Source organism: Poecilia reticulata, linkage group LG22 (assembly GCF_000633615.1).
Source record: "Poecilia reticulata strain Guanapo linkage group LG22, Guppy_female_1.0+MT, whole genome shotgun sequence".
NCBI classification, from domain to species: domain Eukaryota; kingdom Metazoa; phylum Chordata; class Actinopteri; order Cyprinodontiformes; family Poeciliidae; genus Poecilia; species Poecilia reticulata.
Genome location: NC_024352.1, coordinates 14,702,466 through 14,725,293, shown reverse-complemented (window position 1 = coordinate 14,725,293; position 22,828 = coordinate 14,702,466). Strand labels below are relative to the sequence as shown.

Here is a 22,828-nt window from a genome sequence, read left to right as displayed (position 1 = left end):
TCATATGATGTTACACGTCAAAATACACTGAAAAGTGTTAACGTAGACTGCCTAGATTGTACTTTACATGTATTTAAAGAGACATTTGTCACTGGCGTTTGGAAAAACAGCAACTTTTTTTTTTAAATAGAAGAGTTTTGTTCTAAGAGTAAAAAAAAAAAAAAAAATGTTTGTTGTATATACTTCTATTTTTTTTCTCTTCACCTGTATTGTGTCATAGTTGGTTATAAGTAAAGTGGAAATGTTCAAGACTGTAATTTTGATGATTATGTTTGCAGTGAATGAAAAAAAATAAATAAATAACATCTGCATCTGGAAAATGACCTAAAAACAGGAAATGTTTGATCACATATTATGCTTTGACATTGAAAAAAATTCAAACTGTCATTGGCTGGTTTCATGCAGTGCAAAGATGAAACCAGAATATACATACACCAAATAAAAAGAGTTTCAGTCCAAATTTTCTTGTCTTATATGTCAGTCGGGATTACCTAAGCTACTTATATTTGCTAAATGCACAATAATGATAAAGAAAATAAAAAAATAATCATTAATTCATAAAAGATTAGACACCAAAATAAATCCAGCACTACATCGGTCCGAAAGCTGCAATATCATGAAGAATTGATCATAAACGGATTCATTTAAGAACAAAAACAGATTTGAATTTACTGAAGAAAACTATCCAATGTTGTTTTATTAAATCTAACAAAGCTCATGCAGCTGTACCTGATCCACAGCTCTATGACTTACCTCCTGTGTGTCAGGAAGCTGCCGCTGACGTGTCCCGAGCCGTCGCAGCCTGGTGTCGGGCAGGACATGCCCTCCGTTTTTCCAGACTTCCATGTGAACTGGATCCCGTTCAGGTAGCCATCTTTTTGTCTCTTGGCTGCGATGGGGCAACCTGAAGCACTTCTGTGGGATGCATATTTCCCCGTCACGTGTCCCTGACCGTCACAACCTGGGACCGGACACCTGAGAGCGGATGGAGCGAGACTCAGAAATCTTCCCTTTACCATCCAAAAGGTTGGCTGTTTGTAAAGCAGCGCGTGACATTTTGAACCAGAGTTCTTGATTTATATCTTTCGGCCAGCCTTCACCGAAATATATTTATGTGCTTTCATTCCCACAAAACCTTTAAAATATTTTAACAAATAATTTGCTTTCAGCAGCGGTCTGTTTTAGATTGTTGTCGTTATATTTCCAGATGCCTATCTTTATATGAAAACTGCATCCAAAGAGGGTTCGCTATGACAAACCGAAGCCAACAGAATGACAAGCTTACGAATGAACAGTGTGTGTTGTTTGTGCTCTGCGCCACCAGAGAAATCAATGCAGCTGCAGGGATGAGGCCACAGAAGCCCATTGTGGGATTTAGGCAGAGTCAATCAATCTCTCTCTCTCTGCCTCCATCTCCACTTCTGCTCGCGCGTCTCTTTACCTACATGAGGGTCTGCAGGAGTTCGCCAGGGACCACAGAACCACCTCTCTGTAAACTCCTACAACCTTGCACTTCTGAAGTTCCTCCTACACCTTGATACCAGTGTTAAAACTTTATACTCTTGGTACATTTGTCTTGTCAGAACTAATACTGATTCATTCCTGCTTACGGGGATGTGTGCGGTCGAACGGGAGGATAAGCATGGACTGCACGAGATGTGGTGGGACTGATTAGGAATCGCATGGAGTCCGTTTTGAAGCAGGAAATGAAAAGTCATATGTCACAGGGAGTGGACGGTGAGCAGCGATGGTGGCAGGAGGAAGCTCCAGCCTCGGGGTTTAGCGGTCGGACAAAAGACTTATGATCTGTGCCTGCACGCTACCTGATGGGCTCCTGGTCCTCCTTATTCTCTTTACTGTGGATGATCTTTATCCCACTTTTCCTGGCCCGCGGACACCCTGAAAGACTGCAGACAAACGACAGGGTTACAAGGCTGAAATGGTCAGGAAGAGAGAAGGGTTTGTCGAGATGTATCTGCAGACTGACTGCTGTACCTTCTGTGGGAAGCGTAGTTACCAGTGATATGTCCCGAACCATCACACCCTGGTGTCGGACACCTGGGGCACAAAACATATAGAGGGCTCAGGGCCTAACACAGATCTGTAGTGTCGTAATGATGCTTATTTAAAAAAAAAACAAAAAAAAACTGTCAGGCCAGTATATTAAAACCTCTGACAGATTTGCACTTAGAGTAATCTTTTAATAATACCATCACATTTCTTTTTATTGCTCGTAATGTTAATGTTTTGGAATGGCCCAACTTGAATTTGATAACAAATCTATTGACGTAGCTAGAGATTAGAATAATGGAAAGGAGGTCACTCTAAGTTGTGCAACTCACTGTAAAAGATAAATCAAAATAAATTGGAAACTTACAAGAAGCTAGTCGACAATGTGCACACAGTGCAATTGCTGGTATTCCCAGCATTAATGACTTTCCAACTTTTGGGAATGGCATACATACTTTTTTTTCTCTAAATGTAAATTAAAACAGACCAATTTTTTTAATTGGTGCCTCTGCCTACACATTTCCATTTTACTGTTATGTCCCATTTTATAAATTTCTTGGTTAAATGAATACAATTTTAAATCTAAATCAGCCCTTGGTAAGAATAATTTTATCCAACAGTCATTGCTAAAATATGGAAAATGTCTTAAAATAAACAGTCTTTTTATTGCAGTTGTATAACCACATATTAAAAAATGTCCAACCTTCAATTTGAATACATTTGTAGTTGGGAAAATAATCACACGATAGCATACATAATATTATTTACCTGATATTCCATGTACTACATTGTGCAAATGAATAAAAAAACAACAACAAAAAAACATTGCCAGTAGTATAGCAATTAGTTTTCCAATGCAACAAAATCGATCACTCAGGTCTGTGGAAACAAATTCCAAAATCGACTCTCGAAATTTGATTTCATTGCACATAAGAAAAACTTCTGAGTGTTTATTTATACTACAAATGCCCATACGTAAGTACGTAATTTACATTAGTATTTTTATTAATAAGTATGGAAATACAAAATCAATCAATCAATCAATCAATCAATCAATCAATCAATCAATCAATCAATCAATCCAAAAGAAGAAGTCAAACAAAACACATAAATATCAATTAGTCATCTAAAACCTTACTTGAGTTCTTGTGCATTGTTGGCTAGCATGCTTCGAATGCTTTTATCAGCCAAAGGACAACCTGAGAGACTGAAAAATACAGCAGCAGAATACCAGATTACTCTAAATGGACAACTATGGACAAAAGACACTGCAGCCACTCTGACAAACACATGCATGAGTAAAATATCAACCAGGAAATGTAAGGAAGCCATGATGCAAGTGCAAAGAGTTGATTAAGAGAAAACAAAAAGAGAAATGTTAACCCTCTGAGTATCTAAAAGCAAACAAATTGAAGCTGTGTTTTAAAATAAAATGACAATGTTTAACACGTCAGAACTTTCTTGGGAATTGAGAGGTTGTACAAGTCTCAGGATCCATGCAGACTCATCTCACTCTGCAACACTCAGCAGTTCTGCTCAAACCTTTTGAATGGTAAATGCACAGTCTGCACTGGACTGTGAGAAGGTGCCTGGAGGACTAAATAACATCAGCTTAGAAGGCTTTAAACGTGGTCCACTGAGGAAAAAACTTAATCCAGGGCTTTACCCCAAAATAAGCATCTGCTCAATATTTATTTATTTATTTTTTTGTGTCTTACTACTGCACCTCAATATTCAAAGGGCTAACAGAAAACAGTGAAGCCCTGCCTACAGACGGTTGACAGCATCGTCGAGGTAAGCTGAAAACAATAAAGAAAAATAGACTTAGAATCCACAAGGAGAAAAGGAAGTCACACCTTCGATGTGAGGTGAAATTGCTCGTCAAGTGACCACTTCCATCACACCCCGGTGTGGGACATCTGCCACCGGAAAAATAGATAGATTTTTTTAAGTCCAAAGGGAAGGAAAGGAAAATGTGAAAATCACAGGAAGAAAGGGGGATTTTTATTTTTATGGTTCTCATTGTTTCCAGTTTAGCTTCACTGTCTGTGCTTAACCTAGTGCTACCTGAGATAGGCTAGTCTTGATGTGGAATGATACTGACAGCTTGAAATGTTTCACACAGATAGCCATTAAATAAAAGTCATATAGCAAGCCAGCAGCACAAAGTGGGCAGGAAGAGAGCAGAAACAGTGGATCACTGAGGTTAACTGAACAGAATGAAGGAAGAAACTACAGGTGCATGTCAATAAATTGGAATATCACAGAAATGTTACCATTTTTTTCTGTAATTCAATAATAATTTTTAAAAAATTCTACACTGTTGGGTCTGGTGTCTCTCATTGTGTTCAATGATTGACAGATTGACTTTGCACAGTAATACTATGGTTACTAAAGCCTGGTACCTTTATCAATGTGGGCGGGTGCAAAGACCCGCTGGAAAACAAAATCGGCATCGCCATAAAGTTGGTCACCAGAGAAATGTGTGGCGTGCTCAAAGATTTTGTATTAGATGGTTGTACAGACCATCTGTCTTTCCAAATCATCGGTTACTGTAGAGCAGTGGTCCCCAAACTACGGCCCGTGGGCCGGATCCGGCCCRCCTCCACATTTGGTCCGGCCCCCTGAACAATACCAGAGAGCATTCAGATTTTTTTTTTCATATACCATTTTTCGGACTATGAGCCGCTTATAAGTGGATTTTTCTTCAACCACTAGGGGGCTCTTTAGCGGGAAGTTAATCATTGGAAGTCAAAATTGGAAATAAAAGAAGAAAGCACCCATTAAAACGGAATTAGATTTTAATAGGGAATTGAAATTTGAGAATGTTGTTGATCAGTTAAATGGCATTGAGAGGAAAAAGAAGATTTTTCTTTTTTTAAAAATAATACTGGGATCATTATGAGATTTTGAGGTATAGGTATTAGAATCCAGTAGATGGCAGTAGTGCAACAATAATGGATGCAAGTTGCTGTTGAAATCTCAAGAAGAAGAATTTTCCGGTTTATATGTGGATTTTTCTTCAACCACCAGGGGGCTCTTTAGCAGGAAGTGCGTCCTGTAAACTGTGGGTGTTTTGTTTTGCACGGCGCATTGCTTCCATCTGTTGGACTTTTAGGGAACTGCTTGACTTTTATGTTATTTAATCAGTACGGTTGCTTGCTAGCGGTAGAGCAGATGAACACACATCTTGAACAGTTTTCAACCTTCAACCCCCTCCCTGTCAACAATTTCCGGCAGCGCAGGTGATAAACGTGTAACACTTTTTCTGCTGTAGAGGCTTCACACTGGACCATAACTTGGATTCTGCGCCTCTCCACTCTCCCTCCAGACTCTCAGATCTTGATTTCCAAATCAAATAAAAAAAAACAACAAAAAAAACAATTTTAATCTCAAAAAAGGACGTTGGTTGGGCCACTGAGTCAAGTCCTTTTTCCCTATAACTCAGTTAAGATGCTTCTGACATTGTTTCTGGTTTCGGAGAGGCTTTGTATAGCAAATACTGTGGTATCAGTTCAGCTGCTTTTGTATATTTTATTTGTATTTCTGGATACAGCACTCTGTGAACAGCTTCTTCAGTTGCACTGACATTTAATGAACTTGCTTGTGGAGATTATAGGCCATAACATTTTTATTACTTGTAATCCATGATCGTCAACAAAAATACAGAAATAAAAGCCTGAAATTTCTTACTCAGCAGGTAGTGAATATATGCACCATACAGGCTTTACTTTCCAAGTAAATTACAGAAAGAAATTTTCTTCTAGATAACATTCTGATCTATTGAGATGCACCAGTAAATGAAGTGGGGAAAAAAAGCAGAGCATGAGTGGAACAAAGCAAGTGGGGATCAGGCGGGAAAAGGACGGGACTCCTTACGTTATCAGGTCCTTCTTACTCTCCTTGCACTGGACGTACTTGGGCTTGGGGCTTGGCATGTTAACATCTGTGGTGTAGGATCGATCCTCCAGCAGATCGTGGAAGGGATCCAGATCATCAGGCTGAAGAGAGGAGAAACACACAAAGTGTTTTCACTAATGTTCACCACAAAACCTGTGCTTCTCTGGTTGTATGTACTCAACTATCTGAAAAGGAAAGCTCTTTTTCTGCAGTGAAATCCTTTTGTTACCTCTCTTACCTCTTTGTCTACTTTCCTCACCCACCTATATCATATGCACTTTTAGGCTACAGAGTTTTGTCAGTTTGGATGCAAATTGGTGAGCCAGTGTGACTATTGAGCCAGTGCAGTAAAATGGAAGAGTAGAGAGGAAATAATGCCGAACGAACGGTGAGAGCGGCCTCACTTGTGGTTATGCCCGTGCTTGTAGTGCTAGTGTGTGGGTATGGAGTATTCTGGGAGTCGCCTCTTGTAATGAATCAACCTGCCACTAGATGGCACTGTGGTGTGGGACCAGACCGCTGTTTGGATTTGCAGTCTGGGGCTATGCTTTTGTCTGCAGTGCATGCAACCAGGGCACGATGCAAGTTGATGCAAATCCATTTTACCTTTCTTCCATATTTTACAGTGTGGGTACAGTAACGGCCATAAAGGCAGAAGTCCAAATAAAGACTAAATTGCTCAGCTGAAACCAGTTTCTCCAATTAATGGCACAGGAATGAGATTGATGCATGCATGCAGACAGAGGACACGGAACGCAAAAAAAGTAGGCTACAAGAATGGGACTTACAAACTCACTCTGACACCCTCCCAAAGAGACGAGGGTTCAGCAGACACGCTCTTATGAATATTCACACACAGGAAAGCAGGCGTGTGCACTTGCAAACGCACGCGCATCAGCGCTCCGACAGGCGCACCCAGCAGTGGTGCATTGATTTCCAGCGGTTCTTTGATGAGATGAGCTATTCCGACTCCCTCCCAAGGTGCTACTTTGCATAATTCATTTTGGAGAGGAGAGAAATGTAAAAACAGAAAGCCAGCATGCAGGGAGCACGGAACAAACAGGGCAGATGACTCTTGTGCATGGGGATGTTGACATCAGTTAACAGACAGATCCATTAGGTTTATCTAAAATTTTAAAATAAAAGCCTTTTGTTATGACTTTTTACTGATTCTGCAGCAAAGAGTGAGTCAGACCAGAAGGTAAGAGACCAAGAAAACAATACAAATGTTTGACTTGGAGACTGTGTTTAATCAATGGCTGCAGGGAGATAACCAGACAGTATATTCTCTCAGTCTCGGGAACGGCAACTGCTGCTATATAATTATCATCAGTGACAAAACTGCTTGCTGTTTGTGCTCCATTCTATTCTACCCTGCGCTGCTTGTTATCATTTCTGTCTCCTCACTCAGTCACAGAGATTTCTGAGAAGACAGGTTGTCTGTGCTGGAGCATCATCATGAGCCAAACAGGAGGAGAGTCCACAAAACCAAACATACAAAGTCATTAGCAAAATTATTATGAATTTCTTTATGCTTCACTTCCAATTAGCAAAGAAATTCTATGAAATCTTTAAAAAGGTCTTGATCAGTTGTTCTCTCTGCTTTCTGGAGCTCTGTCTTAGTTTTTCTTTGTACATTGGCAACTGTTTTAATTCATTCTCTAGCCAGAACTCAAGTTCCTTTTGAGTGAGTACGCATAAAACTGGTGTGTATTCACTCACTGCTCTGGTAGGTCTGGACCTGTTTGAAAACACAAACAGTGAATAAGACATTCGGCAGCAGCCTAATGCATTTACGCATCTAGAGGTGATAAACATGTTCTGTTCCAGTTCAGACTGAGCACAAGAATGGGTCAGGAGAATCTTAGTTCCTTTTATACAAAGTATATTTGTTGGCTGGTTGTTTATGAAAAACTGGTGTGTTTTTCTTCATAAACAACCATGTTCATAAGAATAGGAGCACCTTTATGATAATGTCCTGAAGGTGGAGTGTTGGAAAGAGTAGTAGATTCTTAAAGAGACCAATTTCAAAGCATGACATAGCAAAGTCAAATTTATTTTAAGCTATGTGTGATATATACAGCATTCATATCAACTGATGGTAAGAATGAATTGAATGTAATATAAAATGCCACTTTGAGTCATATCAGGAGTTTCTTGACTTGGTTTTGGGTTTTGTTTATTTCTGGGTTATTTTGGTTAGATCTGTCTTGTTCCTGTTCTCCTTTAGTTCATTTCTTCTTATTGTTTCTAGTTATGTTTATTTCTTACAGTTGGTCTGTTTATTTCTATTATGTATCCTTAGACTGATTATTCTTTAGTGTTATTTCCTGATCCGCTGTGTACTCTCCCTCGCCCCCTGTGCCACTTTTCTCTCTCTGTCTGCTCAGTCTGCTTCCTCCACTTGCACCTGTAATCAATTAGCTCGTCAGCCTAGGTCTTTTTGTTCAGCATTCAACCTCCTTAGAATTTAGGCTTTTCATTTTCAGTCACTACTTGCCTGATCCCATCACTTCCTTGCTACAATCCCTTGTTCTCCTTGAGTTCCTTTGCTGATTTCCTGATTGAGTATTTTTTTAGTTCTTGCTTCCTGACCCCTGGTTTTCCATGAGTAAGAAAATACACGGGAGTATTTTGTTACACATGAGTATAACACAATACTCCCTTTTTCATTGAAGGAACTATTTTATTAATTAAATCTTCAAACTAATTCGCCGCCTCCGTCTCTGCTTTTGGGTCCAACATCAGCCACTACACATGATGACACTGTCATACACTGTATACCTTTTTAATGTACCTTACTATCCAGTTGTTAAATGGTAAATACAAAAAATAATCAAAACATCAAACAGAAAGGGTTGAGCTTTTCACATTTTGATGTTAGAAGTTTTTTTTTTTTTTTTTGCCATAGATGATCAAGTACTCACTAAAAGAATGCCATGTTTTTACATTTTAGCTAATCATTTTTTTTATCTTAAAAGGGAATTTAATTGTTTGCATCTTTTAATGTATTTCCAATGCAAAAAATGACTTAAGTGGCTAGATTAAAAATCAGAAATATGTCACAATTTGTTGATTAATCAATCCTTTATCAGAATAATTGATTACTAAAAATATCACTAGCTAATTCACTGCATACAAGAACGGTTTTATGCAATAGCTCATTAGAAATCAGTGTTTCGGTAAAGAATTATTCTACATCTGTTATGTGTTAACTTTGCTATTTTCCACTTAAAAAGGTTATAACAATTAAATTAACTCTTTGCTAATTTGGCTGTTGTGTAAACAGCCATACAGAGTAGAAGTTTTCTTCTCTCAAAGGTCAGAGTTAGGTGGCTTGATAAATAACGATAAGATCTCTGTGAAAACAATCAGCAACAAACCATGAACTAAAAGTAAGAGTGCAGTGTTGAAAGAACAAACAAAGACCATTTTAAAATAACCATAGGTTATTTTAAAATGCTTAATAAAGTTTCTTTGCATTAGTGGGCTCACAAACCTACAGTTAAGCAAATTTTCCAGAGCCACCCTTGAACATTTTCTCTGTTTACCTCTTTCTCATCCTCGTCTATGTGTTTGATCTTGGTGTAGTCTACAGGAAGGTCCCAGCAGTCTGCAGCATCACCCATGCCGTAGCAGCGGGAGCCCAGCAGGGCCGCTTGCCTCTGGGGGGACATGGGCTCTAGCGGGGTGAGTACCGAGTCCCCTCCGCCGCCGCCGCACAGACTCTTGCTCATACTCAGGTCCAACGTACCGTTCTCATCAACATCTAGACTGGGGCTCTGGAAGGCATGCATAGGAATGGGGGTGCGGGGGAGGTTATGCATTTATATGTGCAGGTTAAGTGAGGAGAAGTGGAAGCAGGTTGGATGATTATATGATTATGGGGAAGGAGAGGAGGATGCATAGAACATAAGGAAGCAGAGATGAAGAGAAGGAGATAAAAGAAAGAGAGGTTCTGATTAATTAGCAATCAAACATGTTCATCATTAGATGGGCAAAGCAGTGCATGATTTTTCCTGTGAAAGTAAATGAAAAGTTCTAAAATCTTCTAAATATTAACTTATTAGGAGAATAAAGTGGTTTAAGCACCCTTGTAACTTAAATTCCTCATCTCTTTTTTTGGCCCAAGACTTTGTACAAAAAAACAAAAGACGACAACAGACTCTTGCGATGTTGAGTAACAATGTTTGCTAATAAGAAGGTCAAAAGAAGAGGAGGTTCATCAGTTCTCAAGGACGACTGCATCCCTGTGCAAAGCCCTCCTCCTCTATGCCTCTCTCTGTCTTTCTCTTTCATTCCACGCCTCCATGCTCTGCGCTTTGCAGTCTGAACTGTGTGCGTGTGTTGGGCATGTGTGAACCTAATGTGAGTGGACATCACAAGGGGAGCAAGGGACAAAGGTTAGGGGTGGGGTTGTGAGCAGTGATGAGCAGAAGCAGGAGCAACTCGAACTAGACTACTGCAAACCCAAAAATAGAGGTAGAACTCTACAGTGTTCTGGATCAAAGTGGGCCACGTCCACAAGAGCGAAGCGTCCACTTTCCCTACGCACAGTTTAAGTTTCTATTCTAAACTGCACACATTTGTTTGATTTTAAATAAATACTTTAGTTTAGTCCCCTCTATAATGAATATATAAACGTTTTTCTCAACCAACAAGGATTTTTACTTGTATTTTTACACATATTTCTGAACCTGGTCAATACTGAATATGTCCTTCGCCTAATAAGCCATTGGACTTCATTCCACTGGTCATGAGCCCAGACAACATTTGCAGTAATTAAAATGACTAAAAACATTTTCCAATGAGATTGAACAATAACTGCTGGTTTGAGTGAAGGGAAACTGGTGTACTTTTAATTACTTGCCAGAATATTTCAGCAGCCAAAACGCACACACAAATAATTTATTGAGTTAAAAGCGTGTGTTGCAATATTTTTAACAAAGGTTGACCTCTTATAAGAGTTTATGTTTTAGTCCGGTTAATTGGTAGCTATTTCCTCATTATTTGCCTCTGATCAAATAATGATCAAGAAAAGCCATGAGCTTCCCCCCGCCATTAAAATTTGTACAAACATTGTCCAAACTTAGATTTGGAAAAAAAAAGATACTGACTCCTCAAAACTTCTCCATACAATCGCACCTAAAGAAAAAGAGCCGTCTCTTTCAGGTTCATGCTTCAGTAGGATGTTCGTGCATGCATTCCTGGATGTTTCTGTGCCTTCTTTGCCTCTGACTCCTTCTGCTTATCTCCTCTCTCCTCCTTGTTTTCCCCAACCCCATTTTTCCAGTTTTGTGAGGAGGAAAGCCCGTTATAATTCTGATTCCAGTTGACAGAGTACCCAAGGGTGGATGCTCCTGGGGTCCAAAACCAAACACTCTGACTCAAATGCACGGGGTGATAGATTTGCAACTGGACATGAATACTGCAATAAATGTGGTGCAAAAATAAGGCTGGGGATAACTGTTAAAACGGAAAAACAAACAAAACGTGCCGGATGCTGTTCAAGAACATTAAAAGGTGAGCTAAATAGATCAAGACGCTAAACACAGTACTACTTGATGTCAAATTAAACTTTCAACATTTTTGCGCAGGTCTGTAAAGATTAGAGTCAAATTGGAAAGTAATGACACTTAAACAGGAATACAAGGGAGATAAAAGCAGAGGACAAGCATAAAATGAAGGAAGGACATTTTGTTGAACAAAGGTCATATTCCTGCAGAGATTCTCACTCGGTGAGGCAGTTACCCATCTTGTTTTTATTAATGTGTGCAGTACGTCAGCCTCTTCTTGTTAGCTGTTTTACTGTGTATCACTGTCAAATTAACATGGCCCACCCCTTCATATCAAATTACCAAAGATAATGTGAGAGGACACTGCATCCCCCCCCCCCACTCTCATTACTAGCTGACTCTTTCTACTCTTGCTCTCTGGCAACCCTTGACCTTTGCTGGAAAGACGTGGTCTAAAGGGGGTTTGGATGAGGTTTCCCACTAAAGCGAATCCAGCTTATTTTAATCTTTCAGATGTGATCGGTGTTGCAGTTTGACAGTGTGATCAAACACTGTGGTCTTTATATTTGTTTGGTGCTTGGTGAATTTTGTGTAAGTGTCAGTGTCTTAATTTGCAGAAATGATGAAACGTAAAAATTTTTCAAAACAGGTTGATAAAAAAAAAAAGGAAAATTAGAAATGCACTGAAGCCTTTCTAACAGCTACTTTATTTTTTGAACTTCATCAGGGTGCCTAAAACTTTCCCTGGGAGTTAAATATGATACCTTGTATTGTTCTTAGCCACAGGGAAGGATAAGAAACCATATAATTAAAGTGAGACAGGTGTATTCATAAGTCGGAAAATAGCTATTAGGGAAATAGGTTCTGACTTGAACTTGTCCATATCTATATAGAGCAATAATTACCACATTGAGAAAAAACACTGGACAAGGATCCAAGATGACTTTGCTACTACATACAACACAGAAGGATAGTAAAGGAAATTTACTGTTGGAGAAACAAAGAAAAAAGAAAGATTCCAAAGTCCTAATAACATCCAGAAATGTAAATGTGGATTGTGTCAAAAGCCTAGCAGACATCTAATTGAATCTGTGTGGTGTGTACATGAGAAGACCTGATTTTGGCTCTTGTGGCAGCAAGTATTCCAGATGGGTTCGGTATGAAAAAAAGGAGTGAATAAATCAGTCTTTATGGTAAAGAATCTGATATGCTGTGACCCTGTTTCTCTCCTGGGAACCTTATTATAGTGTGTAGCATCATGGACTCTTTCAAATACCAACTTAGGCAAAAATCTGGTGGCCTGCATCACAAAACCTGCTGAAAGACAATAAGCATTTCAGCAGGATAAAGATTTGGAGTATATCTCCAAAATAACAAAGAAATGATTCACCAGCTGCTAAATCGATTGTATTGCATGGTCATCTCAGTCAGAAACAGTCAAAATTATTTATTTCTATACACTCTGACCATGTAAAATGTTATAGAGAAATTCTGGCAATTGAAAGCTTTTTGCACATCTTTACCAGTTGTAAGGAGGACCAGTAAAAACTAATACACTGTGGCTGTTTCATTTACAGTGGACTCTGAGCAATCTGAACTGTATCAAGACTGGTGATGAAGTTGCGTATAATAATTGCGATTCGTGACAAAAGTCACATATTTTCACAAAATAAATGAACAAAAAATATAAGTGTGTCTAAGTTTTATATTGCAAACTGATGCTGACCAGTTTGCCTGATTAGAATAACCAGAAGTTTTAGCAAGCACAAGCAACTCTCACTTGACCGCTCCCACCTTTGATTTACTCTGAGCCAGAGTTTCTCAGGACCTGCTGCCCTGCATATTTTAGATGTTTCTTTGCCTCAACACATCTGATTCAAATGGCGCTTCATTAACAAGCATCTGCTGAACCCAGTGACCCGCTGAGGAGATAATTCAGTCAGGCACGTCGAAGCAGAGAAGCATGTCAGTGGGAAGGCCTGGACACGCTCATAGGGGTCGCCAGCAACAAAAGGTTCTCGCGGAAACAACAATCCTGCGCAAAATACAATACGTTTTAGAGCTTCAGCGACAAATCCAATGAAGTGATTGAGAGAGGCAGGCGGATAGACTGGGTGTAGAAAAAAATGAACGAGGTGAGAAAACGAGGTGAGAAAAAGGTGTGCATGTAAGGCTTCATTCAGACTCAGAAAAAGAACAGCGTGAGCCACGAGGTGAGGTGTTGAGATGAAAGAGGAGGAAGGAAAACAGAATCCTCTGAAGTTTCATATTCTGTCCTGAGAGTTTCCTGCTCATCTCGTCCCAAAGCAGGGGGAGGCGGCTGCGGGTACACACAATGAAATGAGGTGAAACTACAAAAAAAAGAAGAAAAAAAAAGAGAAAAAAAAAAAACAGTCCTGACTGCTCGGGAGCTTGTCCCGCCGAGTTTATTTTGTCTCGAAAATAAGCTTCTTTTGGCCGTTTTCCTTTCCTGTCCTCATTGTTGTTTTGCTCTGTTCTCTCCTCCTTCGCTGTGACATTTACAAATCTCTCCCCCTGAGCCCCCTTTCTTTCTATCAGTCTTTATTCTTAACTCCCTCGCTCTGATTTTCCAGCAGTCTACTCTGTCAACATAAGCCAACGTTACACCTCCACTGTGCACTCCCACTCTGGCCTCCATTTTCCAGCTTAGCATCTGGGCACAGATAATACAGGAGCACTGTCACCTTATCTCCTCAGAAGTGACACACCGGACTCACGCCGTGTCAAACGGCGCTTCGTCCCAGCTCCTATCTGATTCCCAGACGGAAAATAAAGAAAGTGCCTTGCAGAGCCCTGAGTGTAAGACACAGCTCTGGGTCGCTCACAAGTCATGTGCATGTTGGTGCAGTTATACGCAACTCAAATCTCCCTATCTTTGTCAGTTTTCTATACCAGAATTAGCATAATGAAGGAAGGAAAGGGATAATCTGGACGTGGATATTTCTGCACCTGCAGCAGGAGGCCACAGCATTACAGAGGAAATGTTCAGTACATCTTGGCAAGACTCTTAGAAGTCATGTGTGCTTCAGAGTCAAATCGGGAAATGCATCATGATTTCACTATTGAAATTCATTAGAAAAACATGTCCATATTCATGAAAAACAAACCCTATTTATTTATTGATTTCAGGAAATAATTTCTCAGTTTCAAAGTAATATGTTGGAGAAAAATGATTTGCTGCGGTGACCCTTGAAAGGAAGAGCCAAACAAGAAGAGAAGTTTCAAAGTAATTTGTTGTAAATGGTGCTGGAAGGCTTACAAGTGTCTCCCTCTTTCCTCAAAGTGTATCCACGGTCAATATGGCCAAACACTGGCTTTTGTTCTGGGACACAGAACTTGTCTCCTTCCCGAGTAGTTTGATAGTTGGACATTCCTGTTTAGGCTTGAACAGATGGACGCAGCACATTCAAGCAACCGGAAACCAGATGTGCAACTCTTTTCCAAAGCCGAAACATAAATAAGCCGAATATTCAAATGAACAATCATAAAAAAAATACATCTCTCACATATTACTTCTCTTATTATTGTGGTATTTAGGAAATAGAAATACTTTTGGTAACTAAATGACCTAAAACAGGAGACATTTGGTCTTATTTAACTGTAGACAGTGAGAAAAGAGGTCCACGTGCCTTTATATTTGGTGAAAGCTTCTGGTTTCAACTGCGTGTTGAATCGTGAAAGTTAAAAGCATTACTTTGCAGGGAGTGGGACTGAAAACCTGGGTAGCCAATGGTCTTAAGTGGTCTTAAGAAAAATTGAAATTGAAAAAAAGAGGCTTCATTCTACCAGAGAGCATAAAGGTTTGAGACTCATAGACTTTCCATCACAGTGAAGATCTTAACCTCACTGAAGATCTTTGGGATGTTGCAGGAAAAAACTTGAACAGCAATCTGACTCTCCCGTCATCTCTACAAGATTGTGGCAAAGTAGCAACCGATCACTGAAATAAATGCAGCAACGTCGCAATAGCTGTTCAAAACGACGCCACAGCGAATGTGTGTTGCAATCAAAGCTGGAGGTCGGAATATCAGAGTTGTCTTTTTTACAGTCATTTTTTTTAATAGTAATTAATTAAACAAGTACATTTTTGAGTGCATTTAAACCCTGCCCCTCTGCTCTCACCTGTGCGCACAAGTCCTGGGGTTTTCCGCCCATGCCATGGGGCATCTCCCGGCAGCGCGTGGAAAGGTTGAGGATTGCGGTCGCCGCCATGTGGGCAGCTTCCATGTCATGGCTGTAGTCGAAGCTGCTCTTGCTGCACGTGCTGCTGGCGCTGCTGCCCCCTCCACCTCCGCCTCCTCCCACGCCCCTTCCACCACCCCCACAGCTCAGGCTGCTGTTGCTGCTGCTGGGGGCGTAGGTGCTGGTGGTGCTGCTGGCTGAGCTGGAGTTCTTGCAATATCGTTTGGCTGCAGGGACACACAATTAAACAACCTTCTTTTTTTTCCTTTTTTTTGCCCATCCTGCAACATTTGACCAACATTTGATGATTTTTAATGCAAGTGTAATATAATAAAAGTATGATTCACAGAAAGGTGCAAAACATATGAACAACATTTCTAAATAAGACGAATTTCAGAAATTAAAAAGTCTACAATAATTAACAAATTGTTGTTTGCGAGAAGGCGGTCAAATTCATGTATGAGCAGGAAACGGGCTGTAAAATGATTCCCAGAAGGGATTGTGCTTGGGTTACATGTTGGCCATAATACATGGTAGGTTTGATGCAGAACAACTCTGGTTAAAAAGAAGAACCCAACATTCTATTTGACTGCAAGTTAGAACTCAAATTCTTAACAGCAAATTGAAACCCTTCTAAGATCTATATCAGGTTCGTAGCTGATCTTGCCAATATGGATTGTGTGTCAAAGTGGGCATCATATAGGACAACATTATGAGCCCAGGCCCATTCAGTAACCATCCAATGCTGGGCAAAATCCACAAACACATCTTGGCTGGATTTTGTGTTATGTTTTGAAGGGTCTCCCTATTCAGTCCTGCGTCTTTTTCACAGAAAATTTTACTTAAAACCTAAATCTACCTGCCTTTAAAGATAATCCAGTTTTCCATGTCTCAGAGAGGCGTTTGTATATTTTTAACCAAATAATATCTGGGAAATTTGCTGGATAGAGCTGAGTATCGTCTGCAAATGATGGAAGTGAGATGATATTGATCAAATAAAGCACGTACAGAGGAAACAGAATCGGACCTAGTCAAGAAACTGTGTAAAGTCTTAAGTAAAAATGGTAACTATGGTGATAGATCAAATTGTACAAACTAAAATCTGTCAGACAGATATGACTAAGACCACCTCACAATTACAAATAAATTAAGATCAAGTAAAGATGTTTGGCAAAGTCCTAAAAGTTTTTTTTTTTTCAGTTTAAATCTTTGGGAGATGCAAGTCTTCTTGGACAGAAGCAGAGACAATTCTGAGATAATTCCCTGCATAGATATGTGAAAGAAATCGGACATATTACGAGAATCTCTTTAAAGAGTCTTATGCTGCTTTAAAATAGTACCATCATATCCTTTGGGGGATGTGTCCCTGTGCCCGTGAACTTTGGGTGCAATGGCCCGCTTTCCATACACTTGGTGGTTGTTGCTGCCATCAAAAGCGCTGTAGTCGAAGCTGGTCTTGGAGTACTTCTCCAGTTCCTTGGCCAGGTTGGAGCGGGGCGTGCTGGTGGAGACATTGTTCTTGTAACCATACTGTGGATAGTCCAGTTGTTTGACAAAGCACATAGGCCTGGAAAATAAATGACGAGGGGGTGGAAGTTGGACCGAGGCACTGAACATTGCCCAGGGGGAGGAGAAGAAACCTGGTTTTTGGTTAAAAAAAGAAAAATGTATGGAATGGAGGGAAGAAGAGAACAAGCAGGCTGCTGTGGGAAAATTAATACATGGAGGATGATAGAAGATGGAAAATGACTGAAGGTGCAGGGCTGTTCTGCTCTTCTTTAAGAAAACGAAACTGCTTTGAGTATTTTTCAGTAAATGAAATAAAAGAAAAAAAAATTGAATCAAGCATTTCTTTTATTTCTCTTTTATGTGCTTTTATCATTTGATGTGCATTTATAGCCTTAATTTAGGCTTGGGAAGAAAACTGTGCCTGATATTCTGTTTGATACGGATATAAAAATTCACAACTACTTATGACTTTTCATCACAGCATTTTCATGTCTATCAAAGACACTCATTCAAAACGCAAGGCCTGAGCGACGATAAATGAGGCATATTTTGTTCAAATCTAAAGCGATTTGCCTTCAACAAGCAGAGAAGTGAACGTGCAGTCTCTTGGGTGTATTCTCAGGGGACAGCAGAACTTAAACATGAAACAAAAAAGGGGAGACATCAAATCTCAATTACAGGATGTACGAGGAAAAAGAAAGAAAGAAATCCCACATGATATGAGTGGCTTTTTTTTTCTGGGTTTATCTCAGTGCATCATGTCACAACAAATTTCACAGCTTTGTGAAAATTTCAAATTGGACATGAGAAGGAAAGATCTGAGTGAATACTACCTTAAGACTCTGTCAGAGGCTTGGTTGGACTTTGGGCCATTGCAGCTCTGATGCTTCTCTTGAGCTTTTGCCAACTTTTCAGCAGCAGCAATCGGGCATCCAGATAGACTGAAATGAGAAAGGAAATTTAGATTCTACGTAGAGCGAACATAATGTAAAATGTTTGGCTTGTTAGAAGTGCTTGTCATCCAGTCTGTCGAGCTGCCGGAGCGACTGACTGTACATCTGCCTGTGAGCCGGTTTGAAACATCGACTGAAAGCACCTAACTACAGTTCAGGAAGTCTCTGCTTAAAATATGCAGAAATAAAAGATGCAAACTCATTAATTTTCATCACTTTTAACACTTTTGATAACAACGCAGTTGGCAACAGCTTGCATGTTTCTGGTTGAGCAGCTTAAGATAATTCTCGGAGTAGATTCTCCCATATGGACAAATCTTACATTTTTTATATACATTCTGCAGCTTGTTGCCTTCAAAGACCAGGAGCTGACAGAAAAACCCACACATATGGGATATATTGTGCAAACCCTATTTTATAAAGGAGAAAAATTGGTGAAGGATTTATTTTAATTAATATTTTGTACAATAATAATCTGTTCTGCAACATAGTAATTCATATATTTGGAGTAAATAACTATTAGTGAGAATTTTGAGAATTTAAACTGATGGCCAAACTTATGTCAGCAAGGCCCAATAGCATGGTGGAATATTATCTTTTTAGCAGCATAACTGGTGATAGGTCTGTACCAATACTGGATATATAAAAGAGGCACCAACAAAGGCTTTATCATTCAGAGCAGGGACAGGTCATGCAGCATTTATTTAAGCCAAAATGAAACATCAGCTAACTACAAAACAGTCCCAAAATTAAAAAAATATATATTAAAAGAAAAAGAAAAATGCTAAATATGCAACATTCCAAGCATTTCTGTCTATGTCGATGCAATTTGATGCTGTTTTGTTTTAATCGATATTTTGTGTCTGACCAGAGAAGATGCCGTTACATTAAAACATCAAAGGCTTCCACAACAGAGGACTCGTCTAAAACCAGGGCAGAAGACAAATACAAGCTCTTAAAGTAGAAAACTTTTAGTAAGTCTAACAAAAGTAGTGTTTTTAATCTTGTTTTGTTTTTTGGGCCTGATGTTATTCATGTTTTGAGAAAGAATTATTAGGCTTTCATTTTCAATTTAATTTGTTTTCTTAATATTAAATAAAAATATTCAGGGAGAAAAAAAAGTGTATTTTATCGGCTCTGCCGGCAAGTTCTATTTTATGTATGTGTATCTGTGGGTGTGTAAGTGAGTTTCATGTTTCTTTTTGCACTCGTCATACTCCTTTTTGCCACAAGAGGCAGTCAGGTGAAATATGACTTTTGACTGACTTCAAAAGTCAAAAGCAGACAGAACTAGATATTCTGAGGTCAGGATCCAGAGACAAGTCACTTGACGAGTCCTGCTGTACAGCAAAAAGGAAAAAATAATGTTTTTCTAAAGATTTATTTATATTTAACAAAGCACCGCCAGCCTTCTTTTGGTGTGAAGTTAATGTTTACCAAACGTAAATGTACATGCCGGAAAGATTTTAGAGTCTTGCAAATGTATGTACTCCCCTAGAGCTTGTTCTGTCTCTCTTCAATGTGTTTGGATTGAATTTTTGTAATAGATCACCATACAAGTGGATCTAGCATGATAAATGGCTAACATTTTAGATGCAAATAAAAGTCTCAAAAACATTTTTTTAATGATTTTTATTAAGTGTTATCAGAGTAAAACAATTTAAATACATATTTTTAAATGATTTTTAAAATAATTTTTGTTTAAAACCCTACTTTCTTTAGGTTTATTGCATAAAAACCTTAAAATCTACATGGGTTTGTGGGTGTGACATGCCAAAACGATGGAGATGGTCAAGGGACATGAGTACTTTTTGCAAGACATTGTGTAATGGGAATGCATTTAGTTAATCTTAGATATATTTTCTTGCTAACCCTTCATTTTGCTATCTTTAACCTCTATTATTCTCCATCTTGACTGTCAAATGTATCGTGTGAAAAAAATTATTTGTGACAATGGCCTGGAGCCAGTTGTCTCCGCGCGCAACCTGCCGTGATGAGCACATGCACGGATGAGATTGTGGAAAAAGTGTGAAGTAGTATGTGGAGGTTTGTAGCAGATCTTTCGTGCAGAAGTGAAAGTTTACTGTGCGCGGCTGTGTGGTGCCGCAGTTTGTCACCGAGCTCAGCATGGAGTCACCCGTTCTTGGTCCTCCCAGGTCTGCACCTCTCCTGTCACCCTGGCTGAGTGGCAGCAAGGTGCTAATGGCTGCCGCTATGCCCGAATCCCTGAGCATCTGCTGCGGGTGACACTCTTTTTTTTTTTTTTTTTGCTGTCACCTCACCCCCGTCTGACAGCAGCGCCAAGCAGCTATTTCAGTTCCTACCTCCAAACCTGCACCTGATAGATGGCTTTTTTTTTTTTTTTTTGCCTGCAGCTGATGAATGATTTATGCTGTGGGAAGTGTGACTCGCTGCATTCAAACCAGCCTTAGCTAAATTATGTGATTGTGAAGCAGCTGAAGTGTTTTGATCATTTCTAGCGTCCACACACACGCACACAGACACAAAACGTTGAAAAGAATGAATTTACTTACAATCAAATCTAAAAAATAAAAAAAAAAAGACATTGAAAAGGCAAAAAAAATAACTGATGAAAAAAAGAATACCTCAAAGAGGGATGATCAAAAATAATCCCACAGGAAAAAAAATGGAGAAAAAAAGGGGACAAATACGAGCTTCACACAAGATGAGCTCTTACCTTCTATGAGAGTTTCTGTTGCTATTGACATGGCCGCGTCCCGTGCAGCCAGGCGTAGGACACTTAAGAACATTCTCATACATTGCCACAACTTCGCACAGACAGGAGACAGGAGTGAAAGACAGGGAAGGTTAGGAGCCCTTTACAATCACCCATGAGCGCTATTAGTGTGTGAGGAACCTGGCATTATAAACATCATTAAGAAATGAACCCAAATGACCTCCTTTTCATTTTAATGAACACAAGTTTGAAAGGGCAGGCGAGGTTTCCCACCATATTGCTTCCACTTATCTAGCTCTTTCAAATTAGTATTCATGGAATGAGGGACATTCATGAATAAAAAGATGTCATTTGGGTTTGACAGGACAAAGCCGGTGACAGACAGGAATAGAGGGAAATTTTTTTGGCGCATGCAAACAGCTTACAGTCATGCAAAACCTGAGTCTTAAAATCAATGTTGGGACACAAACAGAGGGAATGCAGCTTCTTGACAGTGTGCTTTCTTATCATCCATGCATTGTTAGGGCACAAAGTGCAGTCTCCAATACCGTTAACCGTTAAAACAGTCCATAACGCTCTCACATCACCTCAGCAACTAGCCAATTAGATTAATGATCTATGGATGTCCGAGAGGAGCCGTCAGAGCGCAGCAGGCTTGGGGGGAGGAAGAGGAGGAGTCTCCATGCTGGTGGCATGTGGGGCCAAACCCATCAGCATCAGCTTCATCATTATCGCCCCCTTAAACTTTAACCCCACATCATCCTCCTTTCCCTACATACTAATTGGTGTTTGGTGCAGGTAATTGGACAAAGCACCCCCAACTTTCAACATGGCACGAGACAATACATTATGCATATTCCTAGTTTGCGCTGGCCTTTTTGATGTATGCTTGAAAGCTTCATCTCCATAACAAAAACGACACTCATGGACAGTTTACTTTTCTGGTAGTAGCAGTCTGTTACAAGATCTTTCAGCATAAAAATGCCACAGCATTTCTTGTCAAAGTGTACAAATGATTTGTAAGCCCTGTAAGAATACTGGCTATGTGCTAATAAAACAAAAGTTAGCATCTGCTTTTGAATCCCTTTTTTTTTACTGAGTCTGGGCCCAGCGAGATCCAGTTCAAAATGTAAAATCTAAACCTGTAAAAATAACTTTCTATAAACAGATTATCCGATTCACAATTCAAGATTCATAAAATCAGTCTTCTTTTGTGGGAAAGCTAAAAAGGGGAGTGGTTTCAAATCGTAGAAAGCAACCAGCAGCAAACTAGTTGAACCTTAAATAAGTTATTTTACACTTAAAGATAGTTTAAAACAATGCTTGTCATTTTTGATGATTCTTACTGTGTTTGTGTAAACAAAAAAATGTGAAAAATATTGTTAAAATATGGTCATTTCATTTTCATGAACCCAGTATAGTGTACTGTGTCATTTTGTGAGATAGATGTATTGTTATTCTCCTACTCACATTCTCTGGCCCATTTGTTATCTAATCTGGGTTTAAGTTTTAGGATTTTTATTTTGTGTCTCAAAGTTTATTGGCTTATTGTCTTGTATAAAGAATAACATTTTATTCAGGATTAAAACACGTTCCCATTGGTTATGGGAAAATCCCCTTTTAGTCTTTTTTTTTTCTTTTTTAGTTTTAATGCATGCAATAAAACAAAACAAAAAATGAAGATTTCAAACACTTGATCGCAACTGCATCACAAAATACAGTTTTCTTCTACTAAAAAACCCCAAAATGAGCAAACAGGCAGACAGAAATACTCCGAGATCTAATTTAATCGTCATTTTTCACAAGTATAGTCAAACTGCACATTGTGATTTCCCAATTACATAAAGTTACTGAATTAATAATACATGCTCCATTCATAACAAAAAATGTCTTAATGGGAAGGAGTAAGAAAGGCTCAACCTTTCAGGCTATCAGATGTAATATATACTCCTATTTACTTTCAACTGTCCTCTTGATGACTGAAAATGCTAAGTTTTGAATTATTCACTTGGACATATATATATGTATATATATATATA

General features: G+C 39.2%; 1 protein-coding gene across 5 annotated transcripts in view; it reads right to left on the bottom strand.

The window, feature by feature from the left end:
- Positions 1 to 22,828, bottom strand: part of myt1lb (myelin transcription factor 1-like, b) — a 134,247-nt gene that overhangs the window by 4,381 nt on the left and 107,038 nt on the right. For 3 of the 5 annotated variants that reach the window (XM_017302503.1, XM_017302502.1, XM_008399630.2), the window contains exons 8-18: positions 20,790 to 20,880; positions 17,972 to 18,079; positions 16,970 to 17,196; positions 15,570 to 15,856; positions 9,462 to 9,692; positions 5,890 to 6,011; positions 3,867 to 3,929; positions 3,149 to 3,217; positions 1,996 to 2,058; positions 1,824 to 1,907; positions 754 to 975 (exon numbers count right to left, since the gene is read on the bottom strand). In XM_017302503.1, the coding sequence (XP_017157992.1) occupies positions 754 to 975; positions 1,824 to 1,907; positions 1,996 to 2,058; positions 3,149 to 3,217; positions 3,867 to 3,929; positions 5,890 to 6,011; positions 9,462 to 9,692; positions 15,570 to 15,856; positions 16,970 to 17,196; positions 17,972 to 18,079; positions 20,790 to 20,880 (1,567 nt within the window). The remainder of the gene's footprint in view (positions 1 to 753; positions 976 to 1,823; positions 1,908 to 1,995; positions 2,059 to 3,148; positions 3,218 to 3,866; positions 3,930 to 5,889; positions 6,012 to 9,461; positions 9,693 to 15,569; positions 15,857 to 16,969; positions 17,197 to 17,971; positions 18,080 to 20,789; positions 20,881 to 22,828) is intronic. The other 2 variants (XM_017302504.1, XM_008399628.2) reach the window with 2 other exon arrangements.